The sequence below is a fragment of the Mauremys mutica genome, chromosome 23 (genome assembly GCF_020497125.1).
Source record: "Mauremys mutica isolate MM-2020 ecotype Southern chromosome 23, ASM2049712v1, whole genome shotgun sequence".
NCBI lineage: Eukaryota > Metazoa > Chordata > Testudines > Geoemydidae > Mauremys > Mauremys mutica.
Window position 1 is genome coordinate 15,011,356 of NC_059094.1, and position 21,012 is coordinate 15,032,367.

At 49.5% G+C, this 21,012-nt stretch overlaps 1 protein-coding gene across 2 annotated transcripts; it reads left to right on the plus strand.

Moving 5' to 3' along the window:
* Nucleotides 1-7,984: 7,984 nt before the first annotated feature.
* Nucleotides 7,985-20,875, plus strand: TXLNA (taxilin alpha). Of its 2 annotated transcripts, none has more exons than XM_044997875.1 (11): nt 7,985-8,193; nt 9,600-9,850; nt 10,614-10,952; nt 12,582-12,673; nt 13,729-13,899; nt 14,786-14,980; nt 15,723-15,842; nt 16,195-16,269; nt 16,894-16,986; nt 17,643-17,738; nt 18,296-20,875. In XM_044997875.1, exons 2-11 carry the CDS (start codon nt 9,634-9,636, stop codon nt 18,611-18,613), a joined length of 1,716 nt encoding a protein of 571 aa, XP_044853810.1. In that variant the 5' UTR covers nt 7,985-8,193; nt 9,600-9,633; the 3' UTR covers nt 18,614-20,875. The 2 variants fall into 2 exon arrangements, with proteins under 2 accessions (XP_044853810.1, XP_044853812.1); XM_044997877.1 differs by lacking the exon at nt 7,985-8,193 and adding an exon at nt 8,695-9,233.
* The last annotated feature ends 137 nt before the right edge of the window (nt 20,876-21,012 follow it).

Here is a 21,012-nt window from a genome sequence, read left to right on the forward strand (position 1 = left end):
TTAGCTGCTGAGAAGGCTTTTATGAAAGAAAGGTTCATTGTGTAGTTCAGTGTAATATGTATTGGGGTAGCTTGTTAAAGGAGAGCATGCAAATTAAAATCTCTTCTAATGGATCCTTATACAGTTGATGGAAGATGAAGAAATAAGAGATCTGGATTTATATTCAAATTCAAGCCTTAAGCAGAAGGCTAGGTCTCAAGTACCATCAGTATGATGGCAGAGTATATTCCCAGATTCTGGGATGATCCAGGGGTCAGCCTACCTATAATCTAACTGGTCCAGTCTCATTCAAGAGTCTTGCTTGCCTCGAGCTTTTTTTTATTCCCCGCATTAAAAATATCAGTGAGCAACTGAGGGTTAAGTGAAACTTACACACATGGGTGTTCTATCTTTCTCCTAATTTTTTTTTGTAGTGTGTGTGGGGAGGGGGTGCGTGTGGGTTGCTGCTATTTTTCCTTCTGCTTATAGGCCTTTCAGCACTAGCATCGATGAGGTGTTTTCCATGGCCATGCATACGGTACTTTGGGTTCTAGGACGTACCCTAAAGCTTGATTGTTGCACTGACACCTTTCCCTCACCTCTTCTCTTCCTGTATCTGCAAATAATCCAGCAGTGGATTTGGAAGAGAATTAGATGCTGTAGCAAACTGCTTTGCAGGGATCATTGAAACTAAAATGCTGCCCTGAATTAATGTATAAGCAGGCACCCACTTTGTGGAGAGTAGGAAGAGAATGTAGGTGGGTAAAAAGGATTGTTCTCCTGCATGGCTGTTTGGAAGACCTTCAGGGGCTGGATGTGGTAGCCAGGCTGCCTGAAAGCCTGCAGGGGGGGTGGGCTAAATCTGCAGAATCAAGCTGTTTATCAGTAGAAAATACCCAGTTGTTGACTAGGAACTGTTTCCAAGTGAAGGGCTTCAGAGGAACAAAATTCATATGATCTGTTTCATGGAGACAGTGAAATTCACTATGGAATTGAACAGTTCTCCAATCAATAAAGCCTTATTTTAAGCTTAGGGTAAACATATTCAGTGTCTAATTTTTTACCAATTAGTCTCTGGACATTAATATTCTATTTGAAATTGGATCTACAGCCAAAGGAAGTTTAATAACTTTGAAACCCAGAACTGGAGAAGACTTGTGTGGGACTCTCCTGTTTCCCTCCTCCTCAGCTCTCTGTCTCCCATCAGGCTTAGTCTTTCTGTGATATCTGGTCAATACTAAGCCCATCTTGCTTTTACTCTTCCAAAAAGGCTCCCTCTTTGGCAAATGAAAAGCAGTAATGTATCCCTTCCATTGACAGGTTCTATGTGGAAGGCCTTATGAGGTATGTTTCAAAGCCATCTGTGACCCCATGGTCCCTTAACTCATGAGGGAGACATTCTTGGAGCTGCTATTCCACCAGTCAGCTATCTGAGGTGTTATATTCACCAGAGTACTATATTGGGTCTGTGGTGAAGAGAACATATCCTTCAAGGATAGAGCCTGATACCTCCATGGCTTTAGGACTGCATCTCTAGAGCAAAAAGGTAACCAAACTAGGTAAGACCTTGATTCATCCACAATCTTAGTCTTCTGATGTAAATCACTTAAACCACAGTTTTGTGTGTTCTATGCATTACCTCAGGACCATGCAAAAGAAATGAAGCTCTTCACTCCATTGGAGCTTCTTCCATTCATGGCAGCATGAAGAAGCATTTGGATCTGCTTTGCAAGGTTGCTTTTTAAATTAGACTTTTGGCTCCTGAAATAAGATTGAAGTGAAATGATGTGGAACTACCTAACAAACTTGTGGCAAAAGCTGCAGAGGTAGTAAGGATGGCTTTTTGTTTAGAGTGGGCCTACTATCTTCCTGCTGTGAGGAAGCTGGCTTCTTTCCTTGATGGCGAGAGCCATTCCTACACACAGCTGTGAACTATTGTCTGAATTAAAACTCCAACCTTCCCTTAGCAACCACAGAAATGAATTCTTAGGCCCAAGCCACCTGTTGAGGTATTGCTCCTTCTTATAATTAGCTTGATGGCTTTTTATAGAAAATGGTGGATAATTGGGTTACCAAACAAAAACTTGCACCCTGCTGTCCCTCCCCCTCCAACAAAAAAAACCCTCAAAACAAATCTTAAGGCATCACTTCCTGCTGTCTTCTGAATCTGAACTTTACAACTGGTATTAGGGAACAAGTTTTTGGCTTTTGGAAAGCTACTCTTGCAGAGTGCAGGAGAATCCATGCTGATGTCAACCTTGTTGAATTTATGCTAAATATCTGTAGATAAATTCTCTCCAGAACCTCCACAAATGCTGTTCTGGGGTGTGCTACTTGGTTTTTAACAAACATTCATCTCCTCTTCCCTTCCCTTCCCTGCCCCCCCGCATTTAAGCTACTTTTATTTTTCTCAGCTCACAAGTGCCACTTAGATCTACAAGAGATGTTGAAATTTAAGTATTCATCTTGTAGGTCTACTTTTATTTGAATATTACTGTTTTGTTAAACAATGTATGGCCTTTTTTCTATCAGTATTGCACTGCATACAGTGGCTGCACTACAGACTATGCCAACCCCTTCAGTTAACCTCAGTGCTACTTTTGTGCTGTCAGCAACTGGGGCATCATAAATCCCCCTAGGTCTGGTGTCTACTTCATACACTTATCTTCTGGGACCACCATCTCTTAGCCTCCAAAGTGTTTTGGGGAGCACCTATTTTATTTCCTGCATACTACATTGCTCAGTAATTGTGCACATCTAGCATACCTCCAAGTGTGGTATACCCGGTGGATGCTAGCTATAAAAACTAGCTCTACCATTCTTGTGTAGGGACTTCTGCCTGTTGGCAGTACCTCCTTTTTATTGGTTACCTAGAGCAATAGCACTACAACTCAGCGCAAAAGCAATATCCACACAGAACATGTTGGGGATAATTTGAGGAAGGGTCCTCAAGCAAGCATGCAATTACAGTTAACTGCTAGTGTTTGGGTGTCTCTGGTCTCTAGTACATGACTAGGGCAGATAACTCTAAGTATTTAGCAGAAGTTTAATCTGTGCAGTTGTACTGGATCCCTTGCCTCATAATTCTATCAGATCTCTGCACGTATCGTAACCTGAAGCACTGTTGAGGTTTTTTTAATTCCTAGACCAGCCTCTTCAACACTATACTGCATTAAACAGCATAGCCTCTTCTCTCATTAGCTGTCTTGGCATGTTTTCACAATCCAGCAGTCCAGTTAGGTCAACGTTCATGAGTTCTTCTTTAAAGGGTGCAGTAAAGCTTCAACTACAACAGTGTCGAACCAAGGTGTCCCAAAGGGGATTATAACACTGCAGTAGCAAAAAATGGAAAATCCATTGATGCAGAGGCCTTGTACAATACTAAAAAGTGATCCAAATTCTAGTGTTAAAATGGTCTAAATCCAGACTGACTTCAGTTTGGCTCTATATTTAGCCAGGTTACAGATACTTGCCTATATGTTGCAAATTACTACTTTCTCTTGACTAAAGTAAAATTCTTTGGTGATCAGAAAACAGGCTTAAGGCTGCCCACGGTAGGTACCATTCTGTCATCCTGTCACATAAAAATGTGAGGGCCTTATCTCAGTGGAGTTTAGGATCTTCTCAGCCAGATGTGACAGTGGAGATTTTAATCTCCATTTCCTAATCCATAAACATTGGGGCCTGTATGCCATGCTGTAGGGCAGCACTAGTGCTGAGCTTGCATTCCTGACAGCAGTCTCATTCTGAAAGCTGAATTGCATCAGACTGGTGTGGCAGACTTCTCCAGATTAAGGTAGTGAGGGGGCTAGCGGCTGCTGGTTCATATCAAAATGATCCCTTTCGAATTACTCATTTTAGGGCAAAGCATCCCAAGCTTCTAGTATCTCCATCGGTTAGAGCATTAGAATTAGCTAGTCAGTCTAAACTTCTAGTTTTTCTCCTTTGGCCCTGTGTTAGTCATCTTGAATACCTTATTGCTTCAGTTTGGGGCGAAGATTTCATCCTTTTACTGTGTGGAGCTTGGGCTACTTCAGTTAACCTAGAGCAAATAAGCTCTTGGTATTGTCTGAATTTGATCATAAGATGTATATATCCTCCTTCCATTTAAGACTTGATCTGTGCTTGGGGTCTTATATAGACAGGCAGCAGCAGTCAGAACACACAGCAGCTGTCTGCACTACAGAACTGGTGCAGTGACATCAAAAGAGCCCTAAAGGAGGTGGAGCTCTTCATCTGAATCCTACTTTCCTTTCCTTCACTGGAGGTGCAGATCTAATTTCTCTAGTAAACCTGAACTCTTGCTTGCCACTTACCCTTCATTTATTACAGACATGGTAAACTCCTGAGTGAATAAACCTTTTATCAGCACAGGTCTCTGCAAACTCCAATATAATCCAACTGAATATTTTTGTTTTAAGAAATGACCTTCTACAGCCAGTGTCATGACTGATCAGGATTTTAAAATCCCATCTGGGGAGCACAGGAGGAGAAGAGATGGGTACAGCTGTCAGACCTCTAGCTACAATACTGGGCTGGAGAAGACTACTGGAGAATGAATAGTATTTTGGAAACTTTCCTCATTGATCCTTCCTTGGAACAATCCAGGGACCCAAAAACTGAAGATGTCTATTTTTTCTTTTGTTTTTAAAAAGAAGCAAACTGTTACAGGCCCTAGGAATGGCATTTTAAAAGGCTTATTCTGCTGCAGTAACAGTGCTCAAAGCACTAACCCATATGAAGCCAAACCCTTGGGGGTGGAGCTGGTGCTGTGTTCTGACTTTTTTTTTGGTTTATTTATCAGCTCATGTGTGGGTTGTGTTATGAAACCACTAGTGGGCATGGCACAAAGGGGAGGAATAGTATGTGGTTGTTAGTTTACCCAAATCAAAAGTCTGGGAACGGGACTTCAGGATGTAGCCACATCAACAGCCAAGAGTGATTCAACCTAATTTTTTTTTCAAATATTTCTTTTATAAAAGTCAAACAACTCTGGCTATTTTTCCAATGTGTGGCCCTTTAGAGGTACATTATAGCCGTACCATGGTTGGTTGGTAGGCCTTGTGAGGATACACACCTGACTCTAGTGTGGACTAGTATGATGTGTACAGATTAGAGATCTATACACATTCAGAGTTGAAAATGTATCTAAGTTTCCAACACTGTAATAGATACAATGCAAAATAAAGAGTCTGTTCCAAAGCTGCTCTAAGTGCTCAATCTGTCTGGATTATTTTGAGTTTGTCAAAATGTGGGGCTCCTGGCAACTCCGTGAAAATGTACCAACAGGATACCCATATATGAACAGAACATCCTAGTACCAAAAAGCTTACATGCCAATATACTGGTAAAATCATAGTGACTCATTTATTGGCAAACTGCAAGGAAAACTCTCCAAAAGCTTGGAGATGCATAAATGTTCAACGTGTAAAAAGCTGACATGGGCAAAGGACCACTTTGAAGGGCAAGCACATTTCCCTCTGTCTACCAATGAATTTGAACTGTGCCACCCCAGTCCTTGTCTATTGCTATATTGGGATCAGCCTGTCATGCCTATTTCACTCTTTAACCATAGAGCAGGAGGAAAAAGTACTAATCAAAGCAGTCTTCAAACTCTGCATTCTGTCTTTTCCACTCAGCTGGGACTGAGGTGCAGCTGAAGGTCTGAGCATTCCTAGCTGTAGCCCATTTGTAGTAAGATTAAGCCCAATCTACAAAAGGTAGTAAACACTACTTCACCCATCCTCTATCCCACACTGTTGTAGATAGCATGTAGGCAGTACTGTGGAAATGGAGACGGGTCCATGCCTCAACATGCTTACACTTTAGTTACCCAACTAATTCAATCACAGGGGGCAAGGTTTAATTAAATTGCATCATGCATATATTGTAGATCATATTGGAGAAATTTTCATACAGATTACCTGCTCCAGCAGTAATTAATCCATGAATGTGCTCTTACTACATGTAGTAAGTGCTAGAATTGCAATTTTCATCCAACCTTAGTACAGTAGAACCTCAGTTATGAACTGAGGGGTCAGCACCACACATTTGGAATCAGAAGTACACAATCAGACAGCAACCAAAAAATACATACAGCACAAGTACTGTTGAATGTGAACTACACAATCTAAAGATTTCAAAAAATTGACAAGGTAAGAACTTTGTGCTTGTTTCATTTCTTCCATCTAGTAAAGTTTCAAAGCCCTATTAAGTCAATGTTCAGTTGTAAACTTTTGAAAACCATAGTGTTTTGTTCAGTTACACACAACCTCCATTCCTGAGGTGTTCATAACAGAGGTTCTACTGTATGTCAAGACTGATGTAGTCTTTAGACGAAATGTGGCCCTCTATTCTCTTGGTTACCCTTGCCGAGTAAGCAGTATGTTCCAGACCTATGGTTCCTGGGGATTAAGTGTACAACTCAGCCTGCCCTAGTTGCAGAACCAACATGTAAAGGGGAAAGAATGCAATTTCCACCTTAGCTAACATCAGTTCCATGTTTGTGTGGAAGGGGCAGCTGTTCCCAAACAGCTTATCAGCCACTCATATAACTCAAACTTCCTTTGTGTAGGTGCTAGGGCTACAGGGCCTAGTCTATGTCTGTTTCCATTAGGTCATTTTCTGGACTTTATCAGTGGCACACAGCTGCTCCAGACCAATGCTGCCCCTCTACCTGCAGTGCAGCTTAGGACATTTGAATCTGTGCTGGGGTGTAGGTAAACTCAACATTAAGGTGGCTGTCCTTTAGGATTGCCACCTTTTAAATTGCACAAAACCAACAACCTTTGCCACAGCACCTGTCCCACCCCTCCTCTAAAGCCCCACACTCAGCTGCACTTTCACTGGGCTGAGGCAGGGGATTGGGAGGGGGTGCAGGCTCTGTGGTGGAGCTGGGGATGAAGGGTTTCAGATGTAGGAGGGGGTTCTCACCTGGTACAGGGGGCTTTGGTGTGGGAGGAGGTTCAGGCTCCAGCTGGGCAGCACTTACCTCAGGTACCTCCCACTCAGTGGTGCAGTGGGACTAAGGCAGGCTGGCTGCCTGCCCTAGCTCCCTGCTGCTCCAGGAAGTGACCAGCATGTCTGGCCCCTAGGCAGAGACACAGACAGGCAGCAGTGCACACTGCAGGCACCGCCCCTGCAGCTCCCATTCTGCGGAGCCGGTGCTTGAGGCAGGGAGTGCACACAGCAAGAAGCCTGCCTTTTGCCCTGCTGACTTTTAACAGCCTGGTCAGCAATGCTGATGGGAGCTTCCAGGGTCCCTTTTTGACCAGGTGTTCTAGCTGAAAACCAGATGCCTAGTACCCCTGTCCTCCACCCACCTCGGGACGAGCCAACAAAAAAACTGCCTTTGCCCCTGCCCTAAAGCCGGGGGGGGGGGGGGGGGCGGGAGAACTAAACCTGCTGCTGAAGTTATGGTTAAGAGACATTGCAACAGCCAGGCTAGTGCATGAGGCGAAGCCTCCCCTCTCCTCACAGCTTCCCCCACCCCCGCTAGTGCTTCCCCACCCCCCTGGGCTAGTGCCTCCCTGCCCCCTCTCCTCACAGCTCCCCCACCCCCCCCCGCTAGTGCTTCCCCACCCCCTGGGCTAGTGCCTCCCTGCCCCTCTCTCCTCACAGCTCCCCCCCACCCCCGCTAGTGCTTCCCGACCGCCGTGGGCTAGTGCCTCCCTGCCCCCTCTCCTCACAGGTCCCCCCCCCCCGCTAGTGCTTCCCCACCCCCCTGGGCTAGTGCCTCCCTGCCCCCTCTCCTCACAGTTCTCTCCCCCGCCACTTAGGGCATGAGGAGGGGGCTCCTCCTGCCTGCACTGCCCCGCCCATGCGCTTCCTGGCGCGAGGCACGCCGGGAGATGTATTATCACCCCCTAGCGCGAGGCACGCCGGGAGATGTAGTCGCACCGGCTGCCCGCCTCGAATGCCGCCGCTGAGCTGTATTTCCCGGCAGGCCCCGCGCCGCCCCGCTCGCGGATTGGCTGGCGGGCCCGGCGGGTGACGACGCATGCGCCCTCCGTACCCGCTCAGAGGCCCGGCCTGGAGGCTGCCACCGCTTGCCCCGTCCCGGAGCTCCGCCGCGGGGAAGCAGGGCCGCCGAGGAGGAGCTGGGGGCAGTGCGGCCCCGAATGTAGGGGGCTCGCCAATCTGCCGGAGTGCGGCCGCTACTGATTGGCTGAGGGTAGGGAGCCGCGTCAAGCTCCTCGGCGGTGACGTCACGCGGTACGTCGGTGATGTCATTGCAGGGTAGGGGGTGACGTCCCTGCCTGCAACCTTCGGGGCAGAGGGAGCCCGCGCGAGGCCGGGGGGGGTGTGGCACATGTGTGTGAATGGGGCAGGGCTGGGCGCGTTGCGGGGGGGTCGCGGGGTATCCAGGGCGGCGGGGGGGTGGCGGCCGAGGGCGCTTGCAGGGGATGCTGAGGCCGTGGCGCCCGTGGGCTCTGTAGAATCGGGTGTGGCACCACAGGGCAGCGTAGTGATGTGAGCAGAGCGTGGGAGGCTGCCGGGAGAGGGAGCGTTTGTGACAAAGGGGCTGAATGCACGGTGGGAAATCAGGGCTGCTAGGCCTGCGTGTGAGAGATGGGGCCATCTTGGTGCCTGTGCATGAACAGCTGCCGTGCTTGCCTGGCCCCTGTTACTTTTTAACTTCTTCCCGTGGCTGGTTGCGCCCTGTGTTGCCCTCCGAGAAGAGGCATAGGTTAACCGTGTGTAGCTGTGCCCAAATTTGAGACAAAGTTTTTCTCTTGTCATATGTGAGATCCAGATTGTCCTGGGACAGATAAGTTGCCTGTGTTTCATAATTAAGTGTCTCTGAAATGGGAGATTGCAGAGTTGCTGCAGCAATTGCTTTTCCTGTCATCTGAGTGGTGAATGAGAGATTGAGGGTGGGAGAGAGAGTATCCCTGGAGGGGCATGAAACTAGAAAGAAGGTGGAATTTGGCTTGCCATCTGTCAGTTGTGTTTCATGGAGCTGTTGATAAAGCTCTTTGTTGCTGACCACCAGCTCTTCTTGGAAATTGCATGCTTTCCTTCCAGCCAAATGCACCTGTTGTTTTAATAGACACTGGCCCCCCTTCTGTCTTGAGAGTCCTGATTCAAGATTTTGGCCTCCATCCATCACTCTTGAGCTAGGAGGGCCTGTGTGCTTAGTAAAGGCGAAGCATTCCCTGGTGGCTTGTGGAATGAAATGTTCTGAGAGCAAAGCATGAAGTGAGGGGTGGGACCTGGCTCTATCAGAAGGCTGCGGTCTGCAGAATACAAAAGTGAGAGAACCATTTAATCCAGGGGTTTGGAGGAACAGTTTACTCAGCTGGAGGAACAGTTATCCTGACATGAACCCTTTATGGCCAGAGGGATAGCTTGGGGATATAAGAGAGAGGATGCATGCGCGTTCCAATAGCAGAGTGGGTTAACAGAGCTGCTGTTGAGTAAGAGGCAGCGTATGAGTCTTACAGCTAGTAGGGGATGGGGAGGGTCAGTGAAGAACCCTGTTCTCCCAGTTCTGAATGTTTCTATCCCTGTTGATTTCACCTAGCAGTCAATCTGTTGCAGGGTGGTGATTTCTGCTAAAAATCCCATGAATCCTCATTTCTTAAAACTAAACTCAGGTGACATTTCTCTTTCGCCAGGGTTTATTGGGACTGAGTGGGGAGAAAAGCCTTGATGAAGAACCAAGGTGGGGAGAACAAAGCTGCTCTGCTGCCTGCTAGTCCTCCCAAAATGAACAGCAATCTGGTGCTAGAGGAAGGAGACTTAGCCGAGGCTGCAGCACCCCCTGAATCTGGGGACTCCACAAGCCAGTCTGGGACATGCAACTCTGAGCCTTCTGCTGCCGGCAATGCTGAGAGCCTGACCAGTGAGGAGCAGGATAAGAATGAGGGTGTGTTTCTGTTTTGAACTGACTGGCCAAGTCTGGCTGTGGCTTTCTCTCTGGGGTGGCTGTTGTAACAAATTTCCATTCACTCACATGTGGGAGGCCTGTGGCTTTAGAAGCAGCGTCCTGGGTTTCATATCAGGTGTGTGTAATATCTGTATATGTGCAGTCCCAAAGTAGTAACCATGTGTATGGGATGGTGGATACAAAGGGGTGAAGATGCATCTACCACTGGTTCTGACCTGGCTGTATTGAATTATTTACTGTTCATCTGTTGCTCTGACCTCTAGGACCTTTGGGTCAAAAAATCAAACAGACCTGCTGTATTGGGCATTATTATTAGCCGCCCCCTCCCCACCCCTACCCCCGAGCCTATGCATTTGCTCTGCTGTTGGTGCTATAGATACAACAAAAATAACCCTCCAGCTAGGGAAAGCCCTCTAATTAAGTAAGTAGTTAGTTGAAATTAACCCTGCCATCCACACTGATGACCAGTAAATTTGGGGTCTGGTGAGATGTTGGGAGCCTAGTGATGCTCCCTAGATTGGAAGGGAACTCAGCCAGAAGTGCAGCTCCATTGTCAGAGCAGCTAGTTAGAGATGCAGTACCCCGGGAGAGTGCATGTTGCTGAAAGTTTGCTGGCCCTGGTAGGAAGCCTTTCCACTGCTCTCTGGTTATTACAGAGGGCTACCGCAGAGAGGAGCTAGCAGGATAGACTTTGTTAGAGAAAGTGTCATGCGTTTGTCCTCGCCTCTCCTGTCTCCCATAGCTTCTTGTGTGGAGGAGGAGACAAAATCCTCCCAGCCTGCCATGTGTGATGTCTCTGAAGAGCTGAGCAGGCAGCTGGAGGACATCTTGAACACCTACTGTGTGGATGCCAGCCAGGAAGGTCCAGGAGATGATGGTGGGCAGAGCGAGCCCACGGAGCCAGACGAAGCAGACAAGTGCCGGAGCGAATCCCCCAGGAATGGCGAGCAGGAGCCAGGCTGCCCTGAGATGAATGGAGAGAAGGAGGGCTCTAAGGGGACTGAAGCGTTCCGAGCCAATGACGAGTGTGGGGAGCGTGATCAGAAACGGGCCCAGGAGAAGAAGAAAGCCAAGGGTCTCGGTAGGGGTTCCCAGCCTTGGTCTGTGGCCTGCCTGGGGTGGGGAACTTTCCTCCTGGGACCTTCCATTTTCATAGTGATTTAACTGCCCTATGCTAAAGCCAGTGAAATAAGCATCCTAACCATGCACTGCACAGCAATGTTGAAAAATGATATGGCTCCATGTGCCATAGGGATGTGAAGAAATATACCCTGTGCTCAGGCACAGACCAACCCTGAGCACTGACGGAGTCTCTGAATTCCGGGTGCACACAGTTTTGGGCAGGGCGTGTACAGCTTTGCACTTCAGGCCAGGCTGAGTGCACGGCTTCTGAAAACTGTTTTCCCCCCCCCCCCCCCTCTCAGTAAAAGAGAAGGATGCAGGTGAGATCCTACAGAGACCATCAGTCATTCCTGCATTTGGGTGAGAAAGTAAATTGCCCTGTTTGATCTGCATAAGCTGGCAACAGAGGATTTCCAAATAGGGTACGCATGCAAAACGAGTGTGCAATTGCCTGTCTAATTTACATCTACGTTTATTGTAATTACATTTACAAATTAGGCATGAAATTGCTCACACAACTATGCACTAAACGTCTTTCCTCCGCTGCATTTACCGGAGGTTGGGGTGGTTTAACAGTTAAACCTGGACGTGTGAGTCCAAGACTCCCAAGTTCTATTTCCTGCTGAGCCACATGCTGTCTGTGCGGCCTAGGTCAAGTTGCTTATCCAGCCATCTATCTTAGTATTGATATAACCCCCCCCCCCCCCCCACTACTGGAAGATCTGAGCATCTCATTGATTTAATGTACTTATTCTCATGGGACCCATGTGCAGATGGGGAGCTAAGACTGAGGCTCAGATCTTCAAAGGTATTTAGCTGTAGAGCCCTGCAGCCTGACCCGAACCCCATGGGATTTGACTACAGGTGTCGAGTCCGGGTCAGGTAGGAAAACAACCAGACTGGCTCTGGTCAGCACTCCTCCCGCCTGGGGTCAGCACTCGGGTGGCTGCATGTCCTGCTCATACCGAGCACCACCACCTCGCTGCAGTGTGTGTGCTGCAGACTGGTTGTGCTGAGGAGTCACAGTGCATGCAGGCACTTGCAGCTGCCCCCACACTGGCCCCATAGGCCTGAGGAGCAGATCCAACCCCCAGCAGGAGATGGCAGTGGTGCTGATGCAGGTTCGGGGGTGGGGAAGTGTTGGGGTCAGGTCGGGAAACAACTTGACCTTCTTGGGCTTACGTCAGGTGGGCTTGGGTCTGGGTCAGGCTTAAAAATTAGGCCTGGGAAGGTGTCTGTTTAGACACCCACCTCTCACTGAAATCAATGAGGTGCCTAAATTCCTTTGAGGACTGGACCTAAGTAACTTTCCCAAGGTCTCACAAGAAGTCAGTGGCGGAGCAGGGAATTGAACCTAGGTCTCTGGAGTCCATCCTCCCAAGGAAACCACCCCAAGCTAAATTACACTGGTGGCTCAAATTCACGTGGAGAATCTGGGAAGTGCATCCGGGATCCTAGCTGTGGTTTTGTGTGTATTTGGAGCAGGGAATTTAGCAGCTTCTGGTTTCCACCTGGGTGCTTCCCCTTTGTCTTGTGACTTAGAGCTCTGTGTGAAAGAGCTGTTTCTGCTTTATGTCTTGCATTCCAGGCAAGGAGATCACTTTGCTGATGCAGACACTGAACACGCTGAGCACCCCAGAGGAGAAGCTGGCAGCACTGTGCAAGAAATACGCTGAGCTGGTCAGTTCCTAGCACTACAGGCTTTAGGGCGGGAGACATCTCTCGCTGCCGAGGGATCAAGATTGTTTGGCGACACAGGAGACAGACGTGGCCCTAGGTTGAGGGGGACAGCCCATGCATACGCTGCAGTTATTAAACCTGGGGCCTAGCTGCATTTTTTGAACCCAGGTGTCCAGAGAGTTTTTAAATCCAGATTGGATATTATTCTAAAAGATCTGCTCTAGGAATTATTTGGGGAAAGTTTTATGGCCTGTGCCATACAGGAGATCAGACTAGATGATCACAATGGTCCCGTCTGGCCTTCTGAGAAACTAGAGCAGGAGATAATGATACTGACCCATCTCTCATGGAGTTTGTGAGGGTTGATTAATACTGAGCATGTCTACAACACCTTCCATGCAAGAAGCCTCACAGTTCCTCTACAAGGTGGGTAGCCTCATCACCATTTTACAGGTGTGGAAACTGAGACACAAAGAGGGGAAATCACTGCCCCAGTATCACTGACACAGCCACAAATGGGATCCAGGAATCCTGACTCCCAATTTCCCCTGCATCACTCCCTCTCCACAATATAAGAGCTACTGTAATACCTGAAAGAAGCACATGGATATGGATTAGCCGTACAGGGAACAGCCTGACTCAGAGCCGTCTTCACAGAAATAAGTTCCATCAGAATCCAGAGTAGCAAATGGTGCCCAAAGAAGTTCCTCTAGAGTGATGAATCCAGGGATAGAGGCCGAGGCCCAGGCCATTGAGATAACACTGCACTCCACACCCCACCCGCATCTAAGCCAAGGACAGTATTTAATGCTAGAGCCAGCCCCTGGCTGCAGGAAAGGTGGTGTGCCCAGCAAGAGCTCTTGCTGGAATAGGGGGCTGTATAAGCCATGGATTTCTCCAGGCCTCATTACTGCAGTGACTGTTTGCACTGTGATGCTATTGTTATTCTCTTGGGGGCTAGAACATTCTCCCCCTGAACCCAGAACCCTCTCCCTGGGGTGTAGCTGGAGTCTGCTTTGCTGCATCTGTCCCTCTCTGCTTCTCCCTTCCTCCAGCTGGAAGAGCACAGGAATTCCCAGAAGCAGATGAAGATCCTTCAGAAGAAGCAGACGCAGCTGGTGCAGGAGAAGGACCATCTGAGGAGTGAACATAGCAAGGCCATCCTGGCCCGCAGCAAGCTGGAGAGCTTGTGCCGCGAGCTCCAGAGACACAACCGCACCCTCAAGGCAAGAGCCTCCTCGCTTCCCACCTTGGGGGCCCTGAACCTCAGAGAAAGGCACCAGCAGAACAGTACTCTGCTTTATCTCTCTTCCCCAGATCAGTGGTTGCCAACCTGTTAGGGCAAATGTACTCATTTACCAGAGTGAGGGCTTGGCCGTACCAGCCATTGCCTACTGCCTGCCATTTGTTAGGGTGCTAACCTTGCACTGCTTCTTAGCTTGCACAGACAGTGAGAGGCTGGGGATTTGGCATGTCTAGTGAGACTGTCAGACAGTTTAGAGCAACTGGTGCTTTGTGATGGGCTAGAGCGTCCTGGATGAAGGAGGTGTGCAGTGGCAGTGCCCTGGCATCCAGCACAGAGGCTCTTTGGTAAGGTGGGAAGCTGGGAACCAGGAGTACCAGTCGCACTCTTGAGTTTTCATAGCTGGGAACCCCTGGGTAGGATGCAGTATCTGGCGTTCAGCCTTACCCCACATGGGAGGTCAGTCTGCTCTGTGTGAGACTGTCTGAGGGCAGCCCACTTTCTGCATAGCCCTGTGTTAGATTTCACTCCACGATACTGCCCATCTCTTCCCCGTCGCTAAACCTACCCAGCGCAGGACAGCTGAAATGGGCACATCCGACTTGTCCATTGTCTGCCTTTTGTCTCAGGTGGATAGATAGTTGGAGATGGGGGGGAAAAGGGCACCAAGGTGGGCTCGGGGATGGGAGGATGCAGGGCAGGGGCCATGCAAACCTCTTTCCTCTTTGGCCTAAAGGATAGCACCTGTGCCCTGGAGGGCAGGGTGATCTGGGTAAGTTGCTCTGTGGGTCAGCTGGTCCAGATGTTCCCTGTGCATTACACGGAGGATTGACCTGGGTCCCTCTGTTCCTTTTCTTCTTCTCCCAAAGGAGGAAGGCGTCCAGCGCGCACGGGAGGAGGAGGAGAAGCGGAAGGAAGTGACGTCCCATTTCCAGCTGACGCTGAATGACATCCAGCTGCAGATGGAGCAGCACAACGAGCGGAACTCCAAGCTGCGCCAGGAGAACATGGAGCTGGCAGAGAGGCTGAAAAAGCTCATTGAGCAGTACGAGCTGCGGGAGGAGGTGGGGCACCCATCAGAGGAGAAAAACGGGGGCCTAGCAGGGATAGGGCGGGAGCTCTGCAGAGCAGATGGAATCCTGGGGCAGCTGGGAGGGGGATGTTTCCTCCCTCCCTCCCTCTCTCTCCCCCCCTCCCTCCCTCCCTCTCCCCCCCCCTCTCTCTCTCTCTCTCTCTCTCTCTCTCTCTCTCTCTCTCTCTCTCTCTCTCTCTCTCACACACACACACACACACACACACACACACACACACACACACACACACACACACACACAATGTGGATTCCTGGAGACTGGGATGATAGTCATTTATGTCAAGATAGCACTGCAGGGCTCTTGGCTGCACAGAGCTAGTCCCCCCAGACCTACCTGATACTCCTTATCGCCATTTTACAGGTGGGGAAACTGAGGCATAGAGCAGTGAAGTGACTTGCCCCACACAGCGAGCCTGTGGCAGAGAGAGGATTAGAACGGAGGAGCCTTGTGCTCTAAGCACCAGACTGCTGCCTCCCCCATGCAGTCACGTGGCTTATTGGAACCGAAAACATTGAGGTCCCTCCTTTGCTAACCCAGATACTATGAGCTAGTGGGCATGTCCCACATAGAATGCACAGGGCCACTGGGCGGCCTGTGGAAGTGTCCTCCGGGGTCATATGCCCTTCTGCTCCTGCAGGATCGCTGACACACCATGTGGGGAGCAGAGCGTAGGTGACCATGTTAGTAACATCCCCTGTATTTCCCTTGGCAGCATATCGATAAGGTGTTCAAACACAAGGACTTGCAGCAGCAGCTGGTGGATGCCAAGCTCCAGCAGGCCCAGGAGATGCTGAAGGAGGCAGAGGAGAGACACCAGCGGGAGAAGGACTTTGTAAGTCTCCAGCTTTGGCAACTATCTTAGCAAATCCTGTTGAACCTTTTAGCTCTCGCTTCCCTGCTAAGGCTTTCCTAAGAGCAGCTGGCCTGCTGGGAGGTAAAGAATTGCCCAGCCAGATGAGGCTGTCCCAGTCCAGTATGCTCTGCAGTGGCAATCCCCAGCAATAGACGCCCTGGTCTGTTCTTCAGCACTGGCTATGCTTTGCTACTGGATCAGTGCCAAGACCCTGCCTTGCAGGTGTGTCTGATTCTGACCCAGCTGCCCCTACCCGAGCTAGGATGGACTCAAGCTCTTCCCTGGAGTCCAGTTAGCTAACTGCATTCCCATCTCCCTCGTTCTCCTCTAGCTGCTGAAAGAGGCCGTGGAGTCTCAGAGAATGTGTGAGCTGATGAAGCAGCAGGAGACCCATCTCAAGCAGCAGGTGAGGTAGCACGCCCCAGGCTGTCTGGCTCTTATGGTTCCCTTTATCCTGCAAAGAGGTGGAAGGAAACCTGGTTCCCTGGGGAGAGGGGGCAGTCTGCACTGGTGTGTTGGCTCCTGGATTTCAAAGCTTGGAAGGTCTCCATCAGCACAGGAGGTACAATGCAGGGTGGGACCTCCCCAAGCCCTTTAACCTCTCTGCTTCCTTGGAGGAAGGAAGAGGCCCCGGTTTTACCAGCATCTTTCTCAGTGCTGGGGTTAGGTTGTCCTTTCACACGGGACAGAAGGCCTGATCCTGCGAGGTGCTGAAGTCAGTGGAAGTTGAGGGCATGCACCACCTTGCAGGATTGGGCCTAAGCAAGATGGGAGGATTGTTCCCCTCTGTCTAGTCCAGGACTCTGAGCATAGCAGCTTGGTGCTGCGAGTTACACCATACAGCTCTGAGTTCTGCTGAACCACAAGGGCTTGAACCCTAAGAGTCAGCTCAGTTCTTCACAGAAATCCAGCCTCTCTCATGCTGGACACTGAACTGGGGAGGAATGGGGAAGGGAGGCTGAAACAACAAGATGCCTGCTGTGCAGTGTCAAAGTACTTGGCGCTGAGCTGTAATTCCCTCTCTCTCTAGCTGGCCCTCTACACAGAGAAGTTTGAGGAGTTTCAGAACACGCTTTCCAAAAGCAGTGAGGTGTTCACTACATTCAAACAGGAGATGGAAAAGGTACGGTGGCTGTCCCCCTGTTGGCCAGAGAGCTGGCATGGGCCTCCCTGATGTGTTAGAGCCACTGTCTGCCACCATCCCCACTGGGTTTCCAAACTGGTAAAGCAGCAACTCCTTGATTACGTGGAGGCTGTCACCATCCTCAGAAATCCTCCAGGAGCCACCGACTCCTAGGAAGTAAACCAGCTGGATTCAGCAACCATTAGCAGAAGGAGCCTTCCTGTGGAATGGGATGGGTGGAGTTGGTCTGGGATGGGGTGGGAGAGGTTGGTCTAGGGTTAGCAGTGATAGGCAGATCCTGCACCTGAGCCTTCCCAAAGGTTATTAAGGGAGTTTGGAGCTGGGCGTGGGAGCGGCTTAGTCCCATCTCTTATTTAGGTTTGTTGTGCCCTGGTCGATCTCTTAGGTTTGTTGTGCCCTGGTGGATGGGTGGCTTGGGGAGGCCTGGTCAGTATATTCCCTCTCAGTGAAACTGACTCCAGTGGGTGAGATGAGGCAAGGCGGAAGGGCTGCTGCACTTTCCTGGGCTGGCTGGCTGGTATCTGACCCCTTGCTCGGGGAATGTCCATGCCCCCTCGAGAGTGCTGGAGAAACTGGCCGATCGTGACGCTCTGTGTCGCTGTTTCACTTTTCCTTTTATTACTGTATTTCTGCAGATGACAAAAAAGATCAAGAAGCTGGAGAAAGAGACCACTGTGTATCGGTCTCGCTGGGAGAGCAGCAACAAGGCTCTGCTGGAGATGGCCGAGGAGGTAAGCCCCAACCTTGGTACCATGCTGCAGCACCTAGTCAGGCATCTGGTTCAATTCTGCATTTTACTGGGTACACCGAGACTGGCAAATCGCCAATGGCGAATGCGTCAGAGCGATCTAGTGGTTAGAACAGGCGCCTGGGAGTTAGTACCAGGAGTCTGGTTCCTGGCTTTGTCACTGACTCAATGTGTGATCTTGGGCAAGTCCCTTCCCCTAGTGTACAGAGGGGCAAATTAAGGCAAAGGGGATAACGAGACTCACCAGACTCGTGGTGGGGAAGCAAGGGTTAATGATGATGCTTGAAAGAAAGGTGCTGCCGAGATGGACAGTCACTCCCTGCGCCCCGGGGAACAGGCAGGTTGAAAAGGATGGTGACAGCATATGAGTGTTGGGTCCTTCGCTGACTGCTGATGTGTTTGCCTGTGAACTTGGCCTGTTTCTTCCAGGAGTTTCCCTTTGCCTCTCTTCCCCCGCCTCAGTCCCTCGGTTGCTGTATTAGCTGTAAGACTCTCAATTCCTCACCTTCACTGCTTAGGGACCGTTGATTCTTTTTGCAGAAAACCCTTCGGGACAAGGAGCTGGAAGGGCTTCAGGTGAAAATCCAGCGTCTGGAGAAGCTGTGCCGAGCCCTTCAGACCGAGCGCAATGACCTGAACAAGAAGGTGCAGGACCTGTGCGCCCATACGCCCCAGGCCGAAGCAGACACGCTGGAACCCCTAAAGGACCCGTCTCGAGACAGCTCTGGTGAGCCGGCACTAGGGGGCGCTGTAGCACAGCAGTGCCCCAGGGAGGATTGTCTTCGCTCAGCAAAGCCGATGCACTGCACGGAACCTGCGGAGAACCCTGGAGAACTGAGCATAGGAGCTTTGGGTTAGGTTGGGACTGAGGAATGCTCTCGCTGTGCTGACTAAGCCCTTGGATCAGCAGGTGGAGATAGGGGAAGGGATGGTAACATAGGAATGGTTCCACAGACTGATCTAATGTCCTTTCCTTAGTCCCAGGACTGGGGGCTTTGAGATTTTCCAGTTTAGGCTTTTGGAGATTTTTTTTAATATATACATATATATATAAATATATATGATATATAAAATGATGTGCAGGGCAACATACACTTTTATATATGGAAATATGTAAACTAGATTGACCCACTTCCCTGCGTGTGCGTGGATATCTAATACACGGATTTTCAACTGATTGGCCCTTTTGCTAAAAGACCTTGTTAGTGGTGGGCTGTGATGCCCTTTTAAAAGCTAGTGCAGCCCAGGGGGCCAGATGGGCGAACTGTCTCCAGTCCCTCCCGCCAGCTCATAGCATCCAAACAACTGGAAATGTCACGAGTGCGGTCTGCAGCCATTCTGCGTTCAACGTGACTTTAAAGCAGAGTGTGGAAATGGGGAGAATTTGAAGCATTTCCCAGCCTTGGATGCTCCTTTTTCTCCTTCCTGGTTTTAAACCAGCCTGGCTGTAGGCAGGCTGCTGGGGTGTGCTGGCTTATTTTTTCCTGGTTAGCACTTTCTCTTTCCCTTAGAAGAAAGAGGGAAGAGGCTGTTTTTCTTTGTCATACAGTCCATATATTGTATGGGAGCAAAAGGAAATGGAGAAACCGTGGGGGTTTTGGACACATCAGAAAGCCCCCTAGTGGCTGTCCCTCTGGGCCTTGGATATTTCCAGAACCTGCCAATATCTCAATAGCCTTATAATTCACAGTTGCCTCTATGCTATACGCACACATGCACAAGTGTATTAAAGAGTTAATCCAAAGGTCTACTTCCTACTTGTTTTGCACATGAATACCGTGAGGGGGTGAGGAGGTCCTCCAGGTTATTGTCTAGATTCCTATCCCTGTGGAAGGGCCTCTGTGCTGCCCCACGGTAGGTGTTTACAAAGCAGTGGTTCCATAAAGACAAAACCTCTTTCTTTCTCCTTGGCTGAATAGTTGGGCCCATGAGCAATGTGCTCTGGGCTGAGCCCCGAGAAGGGAGCTATGTCCACATGGATATTCTACTGGCTGTGACGTGTTGCTGCTGCTCCAGTGCTCTGGCAGGCTCCTTTTGACTTTGTCGTAACAGCACCTCATTCACAAGTACCCTTCCCCAGTAACATACCCATCTGACCGTCTTCCTGGCTGGCAGACTGACAGCTGCTCTGCAGGGAAAGATTGCTGAGAGGAATGGATGCATGCAATCTCTCCCTTCAGCAGAGTGTGAGAGACGCGCACAATTTGTCCATCCTGTCAGTCCCATGCGATGGGGAATCTGCTGCTTTAGCAGGTCCTTATGGGGGCAAAATCCCACTGACTTCAGTTTGGGAGTCTAACCATCTCTCTAAACTCCTCCACTCACGTAAATCTCCCCATTTTGGGGGCAGTCCCTCACTAAAACTTTAGTTCACAATATACTTTATTTTCAGTACCATCCTCCTTTGCTTAAAACCAAACATGATCAGCTCAAGTAAAGTTCAGTCACTCTCCGCTCTGTTATGTTACTTGGACTGGATCCGTTTGGTGGGGAACTTTAATTTTTCTTCCCACTGTTTCTCTTCTGGCAACACTGCTTAGCAGCTTTTCTCTAGGCAGCTGCACAGGGCCTTGTAAACCCTCCACAGTGCTGTTTTGGGGATCAGCCAGCAGAAGGTGCTACTGTACACTCGTCCTGTCTCCACTTGAGTTCTAACAGTATTGAACCAGTACGACTTTTCCGGTTAATGCAGTAAGTCTCTAGTGGAGACAGGACCTAACAAGCTGGAATCTTTCTGGTCTTCACAGAGCAGAAGGTCTTAGCCTGCTGATGAGCCTGGGTCTCTCCTTCAGTCAGTGAAACGTACTCCATGGAGCTTGGCTTTGGTTTTGTCTTCTGGCCCCCTTGCTTGAAGTATCACTACTGTCAGCTCAGGGAAGTCTCTCTCTGCCTCTCAATGCAAACTGGGACTTACTGAGCAAGAGAATGTATTTATGACCTGACGGGACCACGCCTCGTTTTTGGAAGGTTAGTTAAGGTGAAGGGCTGCAGCCTGTATCCCGACTTTCCTCAGCTCCTGCTGTTTAGAAATCCACAAACTCTTTTTGCGATGGTACAGATAACCTGTGTCTGGGATCTCTTGTATGTATCTTCATATCCAATAGAAATGCACATAAACTACTTGCTGGTGTGTCTGTACTTCTTTCCCCCTACACCGTGAGCCAAGTTTTCTGTATCTTTCTAGAGAGAATGATGTTCTTCTCCTGTATCCTAATTACAGGCTGCATCCACCATGGAGTGTGCATAAAATATTTGCA